General features: G+C 36.7%; 2 protein-coding genes across 2 annotated transcripts; one reads left to right on the top strand and one right to left on the bottom strand.

The window, feature by feature from the left end:
• Nucleotides 1-1,871: 1,871 nt before the first annotated feature.
• LOC103975848 (myosin-1) lies at nt 1,872-18,677 on the top strand. Its single transcript, XM_009390952.3, has 23 exons — nt 1,872-3,011; nt 5,191-5,292; nt 5,381-5,524; nt 5,601-5,751; nt 5,846-5,873; nt 7,549-7,714; nt 7,933-7,996; nt 8,118-8,131; nt 8,216-8,300; nt 8,983-9,086; nt 9,177-9,315; nt 10,237-10,355; nt 10,451-10,603; nt 10,720-10,809; nt 12,816-12,893; nt 13,748-13,906; nt 13,991-14,194; nt 14,337-14,542; nt 14,613-14,745; nt 15,145-15,274; nt 15,416-15,562; nt 15,649-15,728; nt 17,794-18,677. Exons 1-23 carry the CDS (start codon nt 2,343-2,345, stop codon nt 18,460-18,462), a joined length of 3,834 nt encoding a protein of 1,277 aa, XP_009389227.2. The 5' UTR covers nt 1,872-2,342; the 3' UTR covers nt 18,463-18,677.
• LOC135605673 (putative GEM-like protein 8) lies at nt 18,676-19,998 on the bottom strand. The gene is made up of 4 exons (XM_065096034.1): nt 19,779-19,998; nt 19,597-19,662; nt 19,231-19,505; nt 18,676-19,117 (listed from the first exon to the last, which is right to left on the bottom strand). The coding sequence occupies exons 1-4, from the start codon at nt 19,981-19,983 to the stop codon at nt 18,941-18,943; spliced, it is 723 nt and encodes a 240-aa protein (XP_064952106.1). The 5' UTR covers nt 19,984-19,998; the 3' UTR covers nt 18,676-18,940.
• Nucleotides 19,999-21,933: the final 1,935 nt, after the last annotated feature.

Here is a 21,933-nt window from a genome sequence, read left to right as displayed (position 1 = left end):
TTAACATCACAGTCGAGCTCTCCGATGTCACATGAGTTTCACAAACACATCTCTTACCACTCTTAAAAGTTCATGACATGATCTATATCTAATGCATACCTTCTGCTGTTTGTGCCGAATGTGGTCAAGGCCCTACTAAGGATAATCTATCATTCAAGGTTTTGTAAGAAGGGGTTTGTTGTCCTTGATTTGTGTCAGCTTCTCCGTTTTACAGTGGCATCAAAAATCTATTATGCTCTTTATGTCATGGGGTTTGCTCCAACTTGATTAAACCGGAAAAGGTACAAGATGACTCATCTGGCTGTAGACAACTGATGCAAAAAAATGACTCATTAACCACTTGTAATGAGATGCATGGAGCATACATTGCCACTGACATCTGCAGATTAATGTCACAGGCATGTGTAGGTAGACTACAGACCTTTGTCCTTCAATGCTTGGAGAGAAGACTGTTGATTCAAGTAACATTTAAGGAAACATCATGAGATATCTAATAATGAGATACAAGAAATTTTCCATTGATTTACTACTACTCAATATTTCTTTTTCGAAGAACAACTGATGTATCTAATCACTTGCAAATTAGGCAAGCTCTCAATATTATAATTCTCACCAGGATAATGAAGCAAGAAAAATAATACAATCATTAGTAAGAAACATAATATTTTTTTGATAAATATTGAAAAAGACTACGGATAAAGTTGACTGTACCACATACCCTTATGAGTAAGGGGATAAAATTAATCACACCACTAACTAAGTTATGATTATGGATAAAACTAATTGTACTATCTATTTTTATGAATAATGATTACGATTACAAATATTCACGAATGATAAACAAAAGAGAATTAAAAAAATAAAGAGAGAGGTGAACAGATTGTAACAAAGTTAGCCACACCACTAGAGCAGCCAAGTCTCGAATCAAAGCATTGAAGATTTCGACGATGGAATGGATTTAGTGGAGTTATATTAAGTCAATGATGAGGACGTGCTTAACAGTTCCACATACATAAAACAACAACGAGTCAATTATTTTTGATACTGCGTTCGTGACCCCATTGACATGATATAGCATAACTAATCAAAGCGATCTTTGTTGTACTTTTTTCCTTGTCTACTTTTCAATTCATTTCTATCTTAAAGCAAAGTTCTCTTGTAAACACCATAGTTCTAATGTTACAAATCAACATAAATCATACATCGTTGCATTCCGTACTCTTAATGTGAGTGCAGAATAACAGTATATTAGGGGATCATCCTAATTTTGGCATTGTCACATTCAACATGCATTTATGATGAACAGTGATTTAGATGAAATTGAGAGATCTCATCGCAATAATAATAATGGGTGGGGTAACCACACCGTCCGTGCTGGAATCCACCATTCCAACCGACAGCAACAGCCAATTTAAACTTTCTCCTTTCTGTCGGCTCTGTATGAAGCGTACGATCCTGATCCAACGGCCAACGTTCAAAACGGGCTCATGATGTTAACCCGTCCTCCCTCGCTTGCCTCTTTCCTAAAACACGCCTCCTGCGTCCGAAAGCCGGGCGAAGAAGCTAGTTTTAATTACCTTTTTTGTCCCTGAATTAATTCTGAAATAACCCATATTTTCTTGATATATTAGCCAAAGAAGGTGTAAATTAGTCATTTCGCCCGAGAAATTTCTTCCGGAGAAAAAAAAGGAGGGCAACAACCATTCGAAGGGAGAGAGGTGTACGCGCGTGTAGCTTGCTTACCGACACGCGGCGGTGTCGGCAGCCACGTGGCGATGAAGACCCCTTTTTTTCATTGTTACTTCTTCTCGGCTTCCTTTTCAAAGCTGATATGTTACCGGCTGAGACGGGCTCCCACCGTTTGGTTGTTGACGTCACCGCGTCCGGATTACGAATGGTACACGCGCGTGTACTCCGTCCATGAGGAGGAGCAAACCATTGCAGTTTGACAGCGGGGAAGAACAGATCGATTCTTTACTCTTTCTCGACTCCCAAACTACTCAATTTTCCTCTTTCCACCCATTTAATTCCCTCCAGTTCTTTCTTGCCTTTGATCCTTTTATTTTGGTGTCTTGGAGACGACCCAGATTGTTCAGATTTGTTCTTTTATCCCCATTGTTGCGGGGATTCTTATTAAAAGATCATTTCTTTGGTTGTTAGTTGTTCGATTTTGTTTCGTGGATGACGTTTCACACCGGAAGATCGTTCAGGTTGTATGGTTTGGATCTCCAGTTACTTTTTCTTTTTGGTTCTCGATTTTTTTAGGGTTCAAGAAAGGACTGTTTTGGAGATCAACAGAACTTTCCAAGGTTTGTTCTTGGGGGCTCTAGACTAGGTTAAATATGTCATCCGCGAGAATGCCGTCGTCCAGAACGCGGGAATCAAGAAAGACAACCAGGACAGAACGGCCGAAGGTGAAGCCCCGCCCACCGACCTCGCTGCAGCCCGTGAGATCGATGCCGCTCGATTCCAGGATTGCTGGCGGCTTGCCTTCCATGGACGGGGCCAGAAAGGTCGAATCGGGTGCGAAATTTGCTTCTTTGAAGGAAAAGGATACGAAAGAGAAGGGTAAGAGGGATGCCAAGCGGAAGGAAAATTTATCGTACAGCTCGAAGCGCGACGAGAGACCTTCAGCGGATGCGAAGGATGTGGGGGATGCCAAGGGGAACGAGGAATCACCGTGCAGATTGGAGACCACTTCTGGCGTGGAGAGACCACCGGAGGAAGCAAAGGATATGGGGGACGCCAATTGGAACAAGGATCTATCATACATTTTGAAGAGCCCTAATGGTGAGGACAGATCTCTGGGGGAAGCAAAGGATGTGGGGGACGCCGAGGGGTACGAGGATTCGCCATACAGCTTGAAGACCACTTTTTACAAGAACAGGCCTCTGGAAGAAGAGGAAGGAGAAGTTCGATTGTCGAATCCAGCGACTGCTAAAATGCTTCCAATCTCCCCATCGAGGACCGAGTCCAATTGGGGAGATACCAGTTCGTTTGTGATGAAAAAGGTCAGTCTTGTTCTTCTTTCTTTTAGTTTGTCGTCTGAGATTATTCTATCTGACTTGAGAATAAAGGTGTTACTTTGTTGATTGCAAATTACTGTTCTTTTTCATACAATGTAATTAGTAATACGTAGCTGTTCTTTTTTTTTTTATCCTGATAAAAACTATCAGGAATATGAAAGAATTATGAAGATTTGTTACGTTCTTTGTGCTTATTAGCTTTAAAAAACATTAAGAAATATGAAATAATTGATTGGACGATTGGTATAATTTATGATTCTTTTTTACTCTGTTATTGTTTTATTTACAAACTTTGCTGGAACTTTCCAGGTGAGAAAGGTCGAATAGTGATCACTGTGATGGTTTGTAGTTCATCTGTTTTGTAAATGAGATTGCTCAATCCCATTGTTAGCGTAAAACAACAGAAGCATATGTCACATCCTATCAAGTGTTATCTTTCTTCAAGGAAGATCGTAACATCCATCTCTTCCTTGAAGAGATGGGGAGAGGGATTAGAGGATTGAGATAGATTTGAAGAAGGTTTGTTGCTGCAGTAATTTTCAGTGTACATGCCCAAGGGCTAGAATCAAGTATAAATAGACTATTTGGATTCTATATTTGTCTACACTAGCTAAGACTTGAAAAAACATACAAGATCAGACTACTTCTCTAGGTTGCTGCCCTACTCTTGACTATCTTGCTCCTAAAACTGTCTACGCTAGTTAGGACTAAAGAAAATATGAAATAAGAATAATTAATTAAGTTGTTGCCATACCCTTGATGAACCATGAGCAAGTGATAAGTGCAACTTAAGGCAGACCAGCACTAGGTTGGTGACAGGTGACAGGTGACAAGTGACAAGTGACAACTGTGACTATTTGTCTCTTGTTTTCCCTGGTTTGGGGTAATTTTCGTCCATCTCCTAAATCGGCTGGGAGTCTTCAACTTCTCTGTTTTGATTTGGAACTACTCCAACAGAGGAAAGTTATGGTGGACCTATCTTGCTGGTTGACAAAACATGCTTGCTCGAATCGCAATCAAGTTAAGAATATGCACAGTTTGTGTCAATAAACCTTCTAATTCCCATGTGGCATAATCTCTGTCTCCATTACTCTATCAAAGTACATTTTGGTATCTGAATAATACATTATTGTCATTGCTGTAGAACTTCCAGTAGTTTATGCACATGGTCTTCAGTAAGCTCAGGTGGCAAGATGGGCTGAGCATTTGATTCTCCTTGGTTTGGCTTTAGCTTGGATGCATAAACATTTCATGGATTTTTGCCTGAGGTGAGAGTTTAAACCTTTAGGTTGTTGGTCTTTTTTGTTATTCCTGTTAGAAACGTCCATAAAATTGAGGAGATAGATTGTTATAGTTCTTATCCCACACAAAACTTGTTGGTACCATGGTAGTTGAAACAATACCAAGTCACCTGTAAAAGCTTCTAATTATTATGCTGATGATTATGAACTTCTTTCATTCTATTATGGGTGGCTGAAATATGTTTCTTTCATTCTAGATTGATATAATCCTTTTTTCTTTCTTATTCTCAATGCTTACTGCATCAATCTCTTGATTGTTTCCACGTATTATGAAATTGAGAGTGGTGGCTTATATCATCTCAAAGGTGTTATAAATTTAGCAGAGCGGCAGGAAATGCAACACTGATAAGAAATTAACAATGCTTTAGACTACGTATAACATTAGTAGGCAATGTTTTAGGCTGCATATAGTATCAGTAGGGTTTTCAATCTGTATGCAACACCTTGGACTAGTCATCTGTCTGTGAGGGATAGTTAGAGCTTCTGCCAAATCTTGTGCTGCTAAGGGACTATTTTTTGTCAAAAAGGTAATAAAAAATCTTGATATTTATAACATAAAATGGTTTGTTGCATACCATATAGTTTAGCTCCATACTCCACGAATAGTTTGCCCTACATTTTTTAGAGTATGTGGATGAAAATCGACAATAAAATGCACATACTTAGTTTTACCATCTTTATTGGTCTCTGCCACCAAGAAATGTGGAGCTAATGTTTCTTTGTTAATCACCAAAAAAGTGTCAAATATCCTAGAGAAATGTATTGATGCTGCCTTTTTAATTTCTATATCTTCAATTGGTATGATATGATCCACATATCATATATTGATTGCAAGATCTACATGTTAAATTTTACTGTTTCAGAAACTTCAAGCTTGGTGTCAACTTTCTAATGGTGTTTGGGCACTAGGGACCATACTATCATCTTCTGGATCAGAGTCTGTAATATCTCTTTCTGAGGGTGGAGTAAGTCTTTCAAGTCTTAGTGGAATTTTCCACGTACTTGACCTGTATATTTGTATTATTCAAATTAGGTAACTTCTTCATTTTTCAGGTTTTAAAGGTCAACACTGAAAGTTTGTTAGCTTCAAACCCTGAAATTCTTGATGGGGTGGATGATCTTATGCAACTTAGTTATCTAAATGAACCATCGGTCTTGTACAACCTACAACTTAGATACTCTCGAGATTCAATATATGTGAGTATTTTTGCTCATCTCTAGCTATCTTCTTGAAGAATGCCTTGATCTATCCATACTTTTTATGTGTTTTTAGACTAAAGCAGGACCAGTTTTGGTTGCTATCAATCCATTTAAAGAAGTACATCTTTATGGAAATGAGTACATTGAAGCATATAAACATAAGTCTATAAACAGCCCACATGTTTATGCAATAGCTGATACTGCCATCCATGAAATGATCCGAGGTATTTCCTATCTTGTTTATAATTTGTTTCAGAAGTGGAACTGACTGTTGCCTCCACTGTAATCTGATTCATGCCGTGGTTACCTCAATTGCAGATGATATCAATCAGTCAATTGTTATAAGGTTGGTATTTGTTTACATAATTAGAGAATGGTTTCCTAATTCAGTAGTTCTTAGGATTGCTGTTCCCTCCACTTTCTCCATCTTATGCAACTGTTCATTCTTATATATGGAAGAAAATCTTATTTCCATGCATGAAAGATTAAGCTTAAATTCAATATGTTTCATACTGAACTCAATAATAAATTAAGAAAAATAACACACTTCTCCTAGTTGACCAGTTGAGAAATATAAATTCCAAGATTAGGCAGATAATTTGATGGTTATTTCAGACAGTTCAGGTTAATCAGTTTTTTGGTTTGTAATTGTGTTTTGATTGATTATGGGTCATTTGTTTGGAGGAGCTTTTCATTGTCAAGGTGTCGGACATTTATTAGCATACCTGATCAGTTGAAGGAAATTGGTCTAGCTTTGTCCTACCAGAAGTGTTTCCTTTTCTAAAAGAAGAATTGTTACATGAAAAGTTGTTAGAAATATGGGAAATCTACATCTTCATTTTAATTGGCCAATAATTAGCTTGCATGTAAAGATTAGAAATTTTGACTTGCATCTTCTATCGTATTCAGTGATCTTGAGCCTTTGCACCTGTTTTAAGTCCTTGTTTGATGAAGCTGATACTTTTATGAACCTAGTAAAATAGTGTTGCAGTTTTTGTCCTTTAGTAACAATGATGTCATCTAACAATGTCAGATGCGAATGGAACCCATGGAAGGATATGTAGTATTATATTGTAAGTTTGTAACTAATTTGTTTAACAATGGTTTCTTGTCTTTTTTTCCTATAGTCACATTGACTTCTTGTCTTTTTTCTTGTCCAAGATTAGAACCAAGGATTACAACACCAAATGATACCACCCGTATCGGGTGGTACGTACCGGTCCACCAACAGACCGGTACGTGGATCGCTTGCTACCGGGTGGTACCATTGATCTAGCCCCATATCGGATGATACGGGGCTGTATCGGGTGGTAACGGTTGATATTTCAATCGTTACCACCCGAAACAGGTCGGTAACAATCGATTTCGATCGTCGTAGCCCGCTACCGAGCAGTATCAGCCTAGCTACGGCGAGGGAAGAAGAAACGTCGAGGGAGAAGAGAGAGAAGGCGCTCAAAGAAGAGGGAGAAGAAGAGGGAGAATTGAGAGAACCTTGACGCTTCTCGATCCGACACCACCCTCCCTCAACGATCCCGATCTAGGAGGTAATGGAGAGGCGATGACTCGACTTCTTCTTCGCCACGTTCTTCGTCGAAGGCCAGAGACGTTTGCGACCTTCGATGTATTCGCCGAATGTTGTAGATGAGGAGAAGACCATATTATTCTCCTCGTTTGACGTGACGAGGAGAAGAAAAGGAGGCGATGCCATCGAGGTAGCATATGCCTCCTTTTTTTTTTATATTTTTAATATTATTTTTATATTTTTATATATTGATTTTTATATTTTTTATATTATATATATATACGCATCGGGCGGTACACCCTAACGTACTGCTCGATACACCCGTACCATACCGTATCAAGCAAGGCTTGATACATCAATACGTTACGAAATTATGAACCTTGATTAGAACAACCTAAATCTAATCCTTCTAAGTTGCTTAATAAGGTAACAAGTTGGAGTTTATGAGGCTGTACATTTTCGGAAGGTGAAATTGACTAATTCTTTGTTGGATTTGCAGTGGTGAAAGTGGAGCAGGGAAAACTGAAACGGCAAAAATAGCAATGCAATATTTGGCTGCTCTTGGTGGAGGTAGTGGTATTGAATATGAAATTCTACAAACAAATCCAATACTTGAAGCATTTGGGAATGCAAGAACATTACGAAATGACAATTCTAGCCGCTTTGTAAGTCAATTAACTCTTTCTATGCCCCTGCTTCCTATTTAGCCAATTTTTCCCAGAACATTTTAGGGAAACCTTTTATTACCATTTTTTTTAAGATATAACAATTTCTTGAATGCACAAACTTAGATTTTGACAGTGTTTGTCACAGTTATCATGTATAGTTATCAGTATCTATCAAGCCTATTATTGTTTACAAAATTTCTGTGTTGCTTTTACAGGGAAAGCTCACTGCAATTCATTTTAGTGTGACTGGCAAAATATCTGGTGCCTCAATTCAAACATGTAAGTGAAATGGTTTTCTGTGCTTTGTTCACTTTCAGTAGTGAATTTGTTCTTTGATTCTCCATACTTAATAGCTTCATTCTTTCTGTTTTTTTCTTCTTGACTTTGTACGTGTTGACAGTTTTACTTGAGAAGGTACTCTATCTGCCTGTTAGTCTGATCTTTCCTTTATTTGCTTGCTGTCCATTTTTGATTTGGAGTTCCTTAAACCTCATGCAGTCAAGAGTGGTACAATGTGCAGTGGGTGAGCGATCTTATCATATATTTTATCAGCTATGTGCTGGTGCTCCCAAATCTCTAAGAGGTATGGTATCGTTTCCACTATTTTGCCTCACTTCAGCAATTATATCTACTGGCACGGCAAGTTGTTAATGCTTGCAGCAAGCAAGATGATTTGAGATGTCAGTTAGTGCTCATCTTTAAGTTAAATTAACTAACTTCAAATTTTATTACAAATAGTTCCTGGTATTTTGTGAACCTGCTATATTGATTCTTTGTTGATATTCGATCCCTTTACGCATACCATGACCACAGAAGATAATGATGGTAATTAAATGGTAGGGAATGAAGCATCCAATGCTTCAAATGATCTCATGCCCCTGGTATATTTCTTAACTTGTCTGCATATTCATTCACTGCTAAATGATACATTCTGTTGTTTCTGTAATTTTAGAAATTGTTTTGTGCATTTATCCTGTGAGATCATTTGTTTCTTAGATTTTTACATTTGACTTTACTCTTTATGATCTACTTTCTACATGCATTGGTAGGTCTCGTCTCACATATACATTGCATTTTCTTTTTTGGCATATAGGAATTATAATTTTTTTAATGCCTTTTTACACTAGGTCATGTTTTGTGAGTTTACATTCTTTATGTTTGCAGGAAAAGTTCTTTCTGTAAATGTAGATCTTCATCAAATTCTTATCAGCAGTTAGTTTATCATGCTACGCTGGCTTGTTAATGTTTTGCTTTTCTGAACTCAGCAAAATTAAATCTGAGGAAAGTGGACGAATATAAATACCTGAAGCAGAGCAATTGCTATACTATTGCTGGGGTTGATGATGTTAAAAGGTTCCATCTCGTTATGGTACATCTTAAACTGCTACAAAAGTTTTCTTATGCATATTCTTGTTAAGGAATGGAGCTTTTTGGTTGACATGCTTAAGAACTATCACAGAAAGCTATGGATGTTGTTCATATCAGCAAAGTGGATCAAGAGAGTGTATTTGCTATGCTTGCTGCAGTTTTATGGCTGGGTAACATATCCTTTATGGTGATTGATAACGAAAATCATGTTGAAGTTGTTGCAGATGAAGGTAGAACATTATGTCAATGAAAATTAAAATTTTCCTGTATTAGCTTTTGCTAGTTGATAACAATTTTGGCTCATTTTATAAAGTCAAATACAGAAATTCTTTGTTACCCCATCTTTCCTTTTCTTGTTATTTTCATTATTTAGTCTTTTGTTACTTTATAAATGAGTAAATGACTACTAATTTGTGTCTTCCAGCCTCTTTTCTTCTTCTTATTTGTCTTCTAATTGTTTATTACACTATTATTTTTTCTTCAATTGTCTTCAGTTCTCTCTTTCTGAATAAATTCATTTACCACAATTGTTTAGATGTGTACATGAGATTCCCGAGACTATGACCAAACTGATAAAATCCTAATCATGAATTATAGTTGAATTGATTCTTGACTATTTTACCTCAAACAGCTTAAGGTTCCACCTTTGCACATCTTTCAAATATTCAATCGATTTTCTCCTGTTCCAGTGGGAATTTGTTTTTAGTCACTTGTCATATATGTAGTCTTATTCAAGACAACCTATGAAACTCTGTCAATTGAAACATATTTTGAAGTTTGAACTACAAAACAGATCCTATTGTCAAGTATGCAGATGATTGCCATTAATACTTGTTGAGATGGTTCCTGGATTAACATAAGATTCCATTTTGACATAAAATTTTCTTGGAGCATGATGTACATGATAAAGAAATCATCACCAGTATGACCAGACCAATATATGTTTTATTGCTTACATTGGGACTGCAATGATCCCTATCAAGAGAATCATGGTAGTCTTCTCCATACTCTTGATTGTCTTCTTGCATCTTTTGTTTTAGTCTCTGGAGTCTGGATCATCAATTTTGGTGCTTTTCTTCTTTCTACTATTAACATATATATATGCCTTTTTCTAAAAAGCACTCATAATATAATACTGACTGTTGATTCAGGTGCACAAACTGTTTCTAAGCTTATTGGATGCACTGTTTCTGAACTCAATCTTGCCTTGTCAACTCGTAAGATGAAAGTTGGCAATGATAACATTGTCCAGAAGCTTACACTTGCACAGGTTTGTTTTTATCTACCTGGAAGCCAAATTATTGGTTAATTTGGTTTTGTCCTTGGGTGACTCATTTGCTTTCTTTTTTCTTTTTTGTTCCATAGGCAATTGATACAAGAGATGCATTAGCAAAATCGTTATATGCTAGTCTCTTTGAGTGGCTTGTAGGACAGATCAATAAATCGCTTGGAATAGGCAAGCGTCACACTGGAAGATCCATCAGTATTCTTGATATCTATGGATTTGAGTCTTTTGATGTAATGTTCTTCCAACATGTGGTTCTACAACTTCTGCCTAATGATTCAGTTGTACACATCTCATGACAAATTCTCTTTTCTCTTTGCTTTCTGTTTTTTGTTTTTGTTTCTTGCAGAAGAATAGTTTCGAACAATTTTGCATCAATTATGCTAATGAAAGGCTGCAACAACATTTTAATCGCCACCTGTTTAAACTGGAACAAGAGGTATATTTTATCAAATAAGCAGCTAGTTAATTGTAGTGGGACCATGGTGGGGCGTTACAATTAATTATTAGCTTCTGGTGGAATTGCAGTTTGTGCTTAACTATCAAAACATAGTTTTATTTCAAAACATATTTTTCTCTGTTTGATGCCAGTCCGTACTGGACGTAAAGGATTGCACTTTGTTCCAATCTGAAACTCCCATTGAGATCCACAAGGCTGAAATTTGTTAATTTCTTCAAATCCACCAACATGGATTTCTGGATTTATCAAGCATGAGTGCTGAATGAATTTTTATCATACATATTTTTTATTCTGTTAAAGTGAAAAAAAATTTGATGTCATGTTTTTCTAATGCTTATTTACAAGAGACCTAAGTTTGGAAAATTTGAAATAATCTAGCTGACTTATGTAGCTGAAAATTTCTGAAAGTGAAGAAATAACCGAGATTGCTGAAACTATGTAAACAAAAATGCTTTTAGTGGGTTGAAACTGGAAGAGAATTGAAATTAAAATAATTGGATCAAACACTACATTTAGTGTGTCATGATCTATTTATCTGCACTTGTTATTGTCTTTGAGTTTCCTGTCTTTTCTAATATGTTAATCCATCATCAAGTTTTGAATTGGAGTGCAAATTGTATCATTAATCTACAGTACTGTCAGAAAGACCACTAGACATGTCTCCCATTAGGCTGGTCGGTTTATGCTGTTCAAACTGTTTAGTATGGTTTTACCATTTTAATTTTGGATCCTTACCATCTTGAAAGCATATTAACAATGACAACTATTAAATGAAAATTTTGAAGTCAATTTAAATGTGTGATATGCAAATTGCAAACATTTTCAGAAATCTAATTATGTACAAACCTTATGTTCCTCATATTCTGGTTCTACATCTCTTTGCCAGCTTTCTACTTGTAAATGTTAACTATGCATCTTTCACATATTTAGAAGTAGCATCTAAATGTTGACTATGCATCTTTCACATGATTATATATTTTATAGATGTTTTTAAACAAAGCCTGGTCAAAGATAACTTGATCCATAGAAGTGATATATTTGGCCTAAGGATGAGAAATTGTCAGAATTTTGCGAGATTGTGAAATTCTTTTCCTTATGCTTTTCTTTTCCTATATAACACTAAGTTCCAAGTGCTTTTTCTTTAGAGACAACCATAGTATATTCTCTAATCATATTGAATACTAGGTGGCAATTTATTGTAGTCAAATCTCTACCGCAATCATCATGTAGCATCTCAGAACCACAAGGGATATGATCTTATTGTGCTTCTTGTAAGACAAATTTTATTCACAGACTTTTCCTCATGAAGATTTTTCACCTGGAATTTTGAACTATTCTAAACCATCCTTTCCCACATAATATGGCATGAATTTACCTGTAGGTGATGAGCCCCATGCTGGTTGGCATCCAGATTTGATAATTATCTAGAATGTGATGCTTCTACATGCAATATTTAGCTTACTTTGATCTTTATTTAATCTATAAACTATTTTTAAAAACTATGTTTATGCTTATGCAGTATTTTATAATAAGTTTCACGTATTGTATTTCCCCAAAATTGCATCACCGCATTGTCGGAGCATGCCAATTTTGGGCAGGCACATTAAATGATGCTGCATGTAATATGAAACGTGTATTGTGTTTTACTCATTCTAGTGGTGATACAATTAGATGGGCTTTGATGTGAACTTAAGTTCTGTGGCAGTTGCTGCTACCTTGGTGGCTTATTACATAACATAGGCGCAGATAGACATGCCTGGAATAATAAATTCTGCATGACACTGCAGTTGTTTTGTATTTGGTTTGAAATTGGTATGCACTTTTTTAACCTTAGTTCTATGATTTTTTTCATAATTCAGGAGTCTTGAGTGCTTGCTGAACTGTTACCATTTTGTTTAACAAGTTTGATGCGCTTACCTTCGTTGCAAATTGATGCTCTTGATCCCTTTTTGGATATGTTCACATTGTTATGATATTTTTACCAGGAATATGTTCAAGATGGCATAGACTGGGCAAAAGTTGACTTTGAGGATAATCAGGACTGCCTTAATCTTTTTGAGAAAGTATGTTTTCTACATAAGCTTCACTAGATTGAAGAATTTAACTTCACTTCTATCACTTCAAATTTGAAAGTTACAGTTGCTAGTTCTATGTCATTATGGCAATCAGGGAAATAGAATATCATGGCAGCTTTCCTATTAAGTAACTCTTTCCTATATTTATTCTTAGTTTAAAGGTGAAATGGAGATAAATAATTAATTTAAAAACAAAATATAGAAAAGGTTAACCGCGTCCAAGAATCAAAGGAGGCTGAGTTTAAGTTTATGATGTGGAGTACAGAAAATTTTCAAGGCTGAAGGATTTTTAAAACTGTTTCATGCTCTCTTTACAATTATCTCTGGCAGACAGATATTTTAGTTAAACAAGAGTCTAAATTGTTGAAATATATACTGATCTTGAGATTATAGGAGTAATATACAAATATGAAGAGTCGAGGGATCAATAAAAAAGCACCATACAATTCAGAGCCTGTTGTTCTGTTACATGGAGCATAAATATTAAAAGAAACAAATTGCTATATTTATTCTTCATTTGGTCGTTATGTGCTCGGAAGTTGGTGATTTGTATATACTTATGCTTTTAATTACTTTTGCATTCTAAGTTATAAGGCCTATAATATATGTTCTCAGACATTCTATTTGTTGGACCAATCATATTCTATCCATTTGGGACATGCTTGAGATATTATATTTCATTGCACAATTATGATAAACATATGATATTTTTCAGGATTTTGATTATTGTTGCTTATAAAATTGAGACTTCCACTCATTTTCTCTTGCTGTTCTTATTTTTTATATACATTTATCTTAAAAAGACAAAAAAATATTAGTTTTTATGATACTTCTTGGTGCAGAGACCACTAGGGTTGTTGTCTCTTTTGGATGAAGAGTCTACTTTTCCAAACGGGACTGATCTTACATTCGTGAATAAGCTTAAGCAACATCTTCATTCTAGTCCATGCTTTAGAGGAGAAAGAGACAAGGCTTTTACAATCCATCACTATGCAGGGGAGGTTGCAATTTAGACATTGTCTATTTTTCATTGGACATTCTTTGGTATTTCGTTCAAAACTTTTGATGATAAGCAACTTAATTAGGTGGTCTATGACACAACTGGGTTTTTGGAGAAGAATAGGGATCTACTGCACATGGATATTATTCAGCTCCTTGCTAATTGTAAATGCCATCTTCCTCAAATCTTTGCTTCAAAAATGCTATCTCAATCTGAAAATTCAGCAGCTAGTCCATATAGATTCAATGTTGCAGATTCCCAAAAGTTAAGTGTTGCATCAAAGTTTAAGGTTAGTATCATTATCAAGTAGATAATTTTCAAGTTGTGAAAAGTTAGGAAATTGTGAGTTCTTTTTTTTTTTGTCACGACTCTGATGATTCTGTTAGTTGGTGAACTCTACACTTTTTCTTCTTTTTCACTCGTTTGTTCAGGGGCAACTATTTCAACTGATGCAAAGACTTGGGAATACAACACCTCATTTCATACGCTGCATTAAACCAAACAACTCGCAACTTCCTGAAACATATGAACAAGGACTTATATTGCAGCAGCTTAGATGTTGTGGAGTTCTAGAAGTGGTTCGTATATCAAGATCTGGTTATCCTACCAGAATGTCTCACCAAAAGTTTGCTAAGAGGTAAAGATATTCCACATGCTGCATAGTTATTGTTTTGTTCATTTTTTGAACTTAATTAAGATTATATTAGGTATGGCTTTCTCCTCGAGAATGTTGCATCTCAAGATCCTCTAAGTGTCTCAGTGGCAATACTGCAACAGTTTAGCATTATTCCAGAGATGTATCAAGTTGGTTACACAAAATTATTTTTCCGAACTGGACAGGTGAGAGTAAAACTTGATATTGATGTGCAATTTTTTTTTCCATCCTCTCTCTCCCTAGGTTCACAGGCTCCCTACCCTAGGTACCATTGCCATTTACCAAAAGAAAGATCTTTCTGCTGGTGTGGCATGTAATAACCACTATCTCCCTCTTTCTCTATCTATTCTCCAGCTTTTCGTCTCTTTCACTTGTCCATTGACCAATAAAACCCTGTATAAAAAAGCAGGCTTTTGTACCATAATGCCATCCTTTCTTTCAAGTTTTTTAGGTCATGTGGTGCACATATATGGTGTTTATGGCTTAGATGTGAACAAATGAATATTAGCATTTCATTTTTATATTTGTCTGCAGAGTTTATTTTAATTTTATTCTAATTTTTCCTGTCATGTTACAATACATAGATTGGTTTACTTGAAGATACAAGAACTCGTACTCTTCATGGCATTTTAAGGGTGCAAAGCTGTTTCAGAGGTCATCAAGCTCGGCTTTATGTGAAAGAACTTAAAAAAGGAATTGTTGCATTGCAATCATGTAATTTCTCCTCTTGGACCATAGGACATGTTTCTTCTTACAGGAAACAAACTATTACTTGATCTTAGTTGATGAAATTTTTTTTGGATATGAATAACAAGTTATAAGATCTGACTAGAACATTGTTGTATCATGTTATAGTTATTCGGAGTGAGAAGACGAGGCGTGTGTCCTCAGGTTTGCTTCGGAGGCACAGAGCTGTGATTGCTTTGCAGAGAAATATAAAATGCCGAGCTGCTAGGAGGAACTTTGTTGACGTCCGTAATGCATCAATAGCAATACAATCTGGTAAATTTGTTCACATCTGGAGTTTTGTTACAAGTACTTGCATCTGGAATAATCTATCACTTACTGATCATCAAAGTATTGAAAAGTCATCCGTGGATGGCTTGTTAGGAGGTGTTCCAGAGATGTCGCTTTGCTCAATGCAAATAAGCATATTGGAGGTACAAAGGTAATCTCTGTAAGTTCTAGTCTTCTTCTTCCCCAGCATAAAAATATATGCTGTACTTGTTTAGTATCAATCATCTTCTTATACTTCTGTTGATCACTGGATTTAAATTTAAACTGAAGAAATTTCCTTGTCAAATGAAGGATTTGTTAGAATTAATAATGGCACCAGTAGGTTTATCAACTGAAACTTTTTGGGATCCAATGATGACAATAGGCTTTATCATTAGTTTTTCTATACAGGGAATATTAATAATTGATTGCATTTATCCCTGTCAACCACAAGGAGTTAGAAGTATTGATACTTCAAGCTATATCACTTAACATTTGACATTGAGTTCAAATTATTTTTTGGGGTTGTTGTGCAGATGATAGAAGTCATTCTAATACCTTTCCATCATGTAATTAACTTGCCTTTTTGCATCATATTGATTTTGTTGCATGATTAACGCATTGGCATGACTTTATGCATTGTTTGACGTATTGTCTAAAATGGTACGAAATGGGCAGTATATCAACTGATATGCAGACCAGCCCGTTTTGGATGGTATGCAGGAAACAGGTTAGGTATTGGCCGGTATGGGTGATGTATCAGTCAATAGTTGAAACTTTTGATATATCTACTAATACGGGTCCATGTCAATTGAAATTAGATCGATACCGACATCAATAGGTTCAAGTTTGACCCCATCAGTGAAATTGTATGTTGGGGCCTTTTATTTGGACTTTAAATCCCCTTCCTTCCCCCCTCTTTCACTTTCTCACGCACTCTCATTCACTCTCTCATCCTTATAACCCAGAATTCCTATTCTTCTATGCCTCATATACACTATATTCTTATTTAAATATAATACAATTATCATTAAATAGGATAAAAACCATAAAAAGGGTTTTCTTGTGAATTTTTGATCATTTTGGGCTTTTTCTTTTGAAAATCGATACATATTGATGTACGACATACAATATGTCAGTATCTGACGAGAATGTACCGGTCTACCCATGGACTAATACCATCAGACGACATAATATGGTGGTCAATGCTTTCAGGTTTATTAAATAATATGATAACTCCTTGTTATTGTCATTTACAAACCAATAGTTAGATACCTATTGCCATAATGTGTTAATTTTTTAGTACCTTAGTAACTTTAATGCATATGCTTGTCATGCCTACACTGGGCATACACCTTGTAACATTGCACCAGGCAACTTTCTTTGTGGTATAATATTCAGGTTTTATTCTGAAGTTATGAACTCACATTGAGGTATGACTTGGAGTCTATGGTTCACGATGGCTCCTCACAGGCTTGATTAATTGGTGTATGGGAATAGATATGGCCAAAGAGGACAAGTCTGCATTATGTTTCACCCAAGAGTGAAGCCAAGATTTTTGGCCAAAACAAACTATTCTTTTACAGCTCAGTACATCTAACCTTACTGATGAAACATATAGAATATATTTTGACCAAAGAACTAATGAGAGTGAAAAAATAATAATCTTATCAATAAACTTTGGAGAACTTTATAGTGAAGATGCTTACTATAGACTTATGACTTGTTGAATATCACATGTACCAATTTAGTGGTTTGGCCTTAATAATCTTAAATTAGTTTCTATATTTATAAAATAGGTTCAAGAGATTATAAACTAATTAGATATTATTTTTTAAAAAACAATGTTGAATGAGTCTCTCTTGCTCTCTCTTTTGATATATATACACACACACACACACACATTATATAGCTTATAGTTACAAAAGGGGAATTAAATAATATTGCTACTAAATTAACAATTATATATCATAGGGATCAATTGCAGCAACAACTCCCCTTGGCCATACAATAGCTTCTTCACTTGTCGCACTATTTATTGTCGGGTTTAATTAATCTTCAATTTTATCCTTATTAGATTGTATATTTCATTAAAATTTGCTTGATGTCCCATTCCTGCTATATATTGCTTCAGCACCTGTGGAGATGATACTAAAAAGATTTATAACAAGCTCAAAATTCTTTTGCTGCTCTGCTTTGTTGCTGGTGAACTGAAGGTAAGGCTGAATACATTTCAGGGTGAGGAACCAGAAGAGAATTTGGTGAAGTCATCTGTCCTTGCGGAACTAGAAAGGAGGGCTTTAAAAGCCGAGGCAGCACTGAGGGACAAGGAAGAAGAGAACAACATTCTTCACCAGAGGCTTCAACAGTATGAGAGTCGATGGTCCGAGTATGAGCAAAAGATGGAATCCATGGAAGAAGTGTGGCAGAAGCAGATGGCATCCTTGCAGTCTAGCCTCTCGGTCGCAAAGAACAGCTTTGCTATTGATGACATTGAACGACATTCTGTTGCATCACTAGATCAAAGTTGGAGCAGCACAGACCCCATCAGGGCCAAGGGATGGGAGAATGGAAAGCGATCAGTTTCTCGAGCAATTAACAGAGATATGAGCTCTGGCCTGAGCGTCATCAGCCGTCTGTCTGAAGAATTTGAGCAGCGGACACAGGTGTTTGCAGATGATGCAAAGTTTTTGTTGGAGGCGAAGTCTGGTAAGTCAGAGGCGAGCCTGAATCCAGAAAGAGAACTGAGGAGGCTAAAACAAGACTTTGAACTATGGAAAAAGGACTTCAACTCTCGTTTACGAGAGGCAAAGATGGTCATAAACAAGCTTGGAACAGATGATGCAGGTTCTGACAAGGGAAAGAGGAAATGGTGGGTGAGATTGAATAGTCGAAGGATAATGTGAAACGGCAACAAAACGGCCATATTGCACTGTCATAAACCCTTGTGATTATATATGCAAATTGAAGGAGAAGACTTCTGTTGTGTATTATCGCTGAGTTACGAATGATCAAAAGCTTGGCATTTATTATTAGCTTTTGCTATGTATCTGCTGTATATTGCCCCAAAAAAACATCGTTGTTTATGAATGATTATCCAGATATGCTCCATTTCCAAGTATCATAACATTGTTTATATATATATAACTTTCAACATATTGGTCAGCATAGCATTTCTGAGGATTTTTGTTCTTGCATGGCAACATTACATGTAAGAGAAAAAAAAGAAATAACAAATCCTTTTCTTTTGCTAAACTTGCTCGTAAAAAAAAATTTGTAGAGCATGACACTATTTACTGCGACTGGAGATTGTACGGGTGGCTTCTCTTCATTCCATGTACTTGAATCATTTGGTGAAGACTGCGAAGTTGATGCTCTCGAAGCTTATTGTAATGTTGAGATTGCCTGCCGTAAGTACCTGTAGGTTGTGTCATAATTAACCAAACCCATAAACCAGAACTCGAACTCATCCTCTGTGACTATTTGGATATATTTCTGATTTGGCTTGCTCATGTTCTGACTTGGAATGGCTTCCTTTATCCTCCTCAATGGAACCAAAACCTACATAGCATACAGATGCATGGTACGTTCAGTGTTAAATCTTCCATTTTATTTCTTCTGCAGTACCTTTGAGGGAAAGCACACATGCAAGCAGCTTTGAGCTTTGAGATTACCTTGTAAGGTACTCTAACCAAGCCTCCTTTTGGAGAAGATAATTTGAGGGATCGATCACTGCGGAACGCTATCTTCGCGTTCGAGATAAAGAGCATCCCTGAGATAGGACCTGCTGTGGTTGATAGATAGCACTGAAAGGCCTTCAGCAACCTTTCTCCTTCTCCGACAGAGAAAGCTTGTCTGAAGACCCTCTCGACCCCACCTGCTTGAAGAATCCGTGCACCCATGCTCAACTTTCCCTTCATAGTTTCAGAGACCTTGGGGCCCAAACTCACTTCATTTAAGATATCAAAGATCAGTTCTAGATCAAGGAGTAGAAAACCTACAATCATGGATCAATCATGAAGGTAGGGGTTGAAGCTTACCATGACCTCGGATGCCTTCTGCTTTTTCTCCAAGCTTACTCATCCAGTCAACGATCAAGTCCTTTTCTGCAACCAGAGAAGGATCCACATAAGTTACATAGCCCAAGACATGCATGTAGATCTGAAACCTATATCTTAAAGTGCACTACAGAAACCAAGAGTGGGAAAGAGCTGATCATTACTCTGTTTGCTGTGGGAAGAACTGCGTGAAGCTACAGAAGCAGAAGCAGGATTTCCAGGCAGTCCCTCTGCAGCAAACGTCACAGAATTCACAGGAATTCCCATGACATGGTCACAATTTGCGCTATCCATATTGGGGTGTAGCTGATCTTGGCTTCTTAGGCTCTGCGTCTCTTGAGATTGCTTCCGGGATCTTCCTGGCTCCATAACCAGAAGTGACTCCCTTTTATAACACGAAGCAACCTAATCTCAATCAGCACCTTATTCTGCAGTCATCATCAGCTCATCAAGGATGAAGGCAATGTAGTATAATGGGTGGTCCCATAAGCCAGAAAAATAAGGAAATTCCACTGCGTTTTGCCATCAGCCCATATAATGGAAGAGGATAGCATGACCTTTCCATATTTTACAGCTGCTACTTAAATATTTGCAGTATCCAATTTAGTGGATTGGCTACTACTGTCTTAGTTTCTAAGACCATTCACTAGCTTATTTCTGGTCAGTGTCTGCTTCATCAAAAGAGAGAGAGAGTTTGCTGAGCAAATCAGCTTCTTTTTCGTGTAAAGTGTGTCAAAAATTGTTCCTTGGTAACTTTCCAGTGTGGATTAGGTCAAAGTTGCAGCATAGTATCTATCTTTACATGAAAGCTCCTGCCTCTGTGGATCACACTCCTGTCTCTGTTCCTAAAATCTCCACGTTTCATGTCAATGTTGGATTGCGCAGCACTGAGTCAGCACACTGTCATACTTAACCACTCAGTCGGCAAATCATTACAGCTAATTGACTTTAGAGGATCTACTCTCTCCATGTGGATGTTGACTTGTGCAGCAGCATGGGGTCAGCATCCCCTATCATACGCAGCACTGAGTCAGCATGTCATTACACCCAACTGCCCTGGCGAGGACAGCAGAAGCTTCTCTCATGTTCGAACAGGTTAGTATCTTCGTCTACAATAATTATCTTATAGACATTAATTAGGTCAGTGAACCTAATTTGAGGTTTGAAATGCTTGTCATTCACCAGTTCTTGGCACCTTGATTGTGATAATTCTTCTCATCATTTGAAGGTAGGTTTGTATCAGACTTTAAGTATTTGACCCACACAATTCTCCACCTACATTTCTTTTCCGTTCTGTTTTTGGTAGCAAAACTGCAGGCCTTGAGTTCAATGATGATTCTAATGCTAACAGGATCAACTTTCTTTGAAATAAGAACGATATTAATGGAACTCCGACGCTGGAAAGCTTGCTTCCATCAACAAACAAACGTGGAACCACAACAAAAGGCAATACATGTTTGTTGTTTTATTCCAGGAACAAAGCTTAGAAAAAGTGAATCCAATGTCAAAGGAGGACAAAAGAGAGGTGTCATCTCACAAGGCTTATCTATTAAACTTCTTTGTTCTGAGCTGGAGGTACATTTGATGAATAACACAAGCTACTGGCCTTCCAAAACCTGCACATTTCCAAAGAAAAGGTGCCGACAAAAGGTGCAGTGGATTAGTCATGAGTTCCCCACCTAAGATCTCCCATATTTTGATTGTTGAAAGCTGGCGTTTCCCTCCATCAACTACTAACTGATGAGAACACACAATAAGATACAGCGAGGTATTCGGTGGATTAGGTGAACCGATGATTAGGATTTGAATCATGAAAGCGTTCTCTTTGGTAAAAGGTTGCTGATGCTGAGCTGATACAAGTTTCATTTTATCTGTTTATGGGATTTAGTGCTACTTGCTTAATAAGGACTCCAAACATAATCCTCATGTCCTCAACTATTGACACAAGCTTTACGATTCATCTTGTTTATGGCTTACTTGAGTTGGTCGTCTAATGCTAGATTCTATGCTAACTAAATTTAAATACACAAAGAATAATTTTCCTATGAATATGAGGGCAAATGAGAAGGAAGTTTGTTGAAAGGGGATATCGACGATTTAAGTATGAATATAATAACATACTTGTACCAAGTGTTGTAGTACAAACAAACTTGGGAAATTTTCATGAGAAGCTCGTGTTTTTTTTTTTTTTTTTGCTTTTTAGGAGGTGCTCATGTTTTCTTTCTTTTTTCTTTTTTTTTTTGGAGATGGTGTCCTCTATTTTTAATAATCATGTAAATGCTTTTCGTCAGTATTTGCAATGGCAAGGCTCTCGTCATT

Source organism: Musa acuminata, chromosome BXJ2-2 (assembly GCF_036884655.1).
Source record: "Musa acuminata AAA Group cultivar baxijiao chromosome BXJ2-2, Cavendish_Baxijiao_AAA, whole genome shotgun sequence".
Lineage (NCBI taxonomy): Eukaryota > Viridiplantae > Streptophyta > Magnoliopsida > Zingiberales > Musaceae > Musa > Musa acuminata.
Note: the sequence above shows the minus strand (reverse complement) of the source record. Positions and strands in the feature narration are given on the sequence as shown.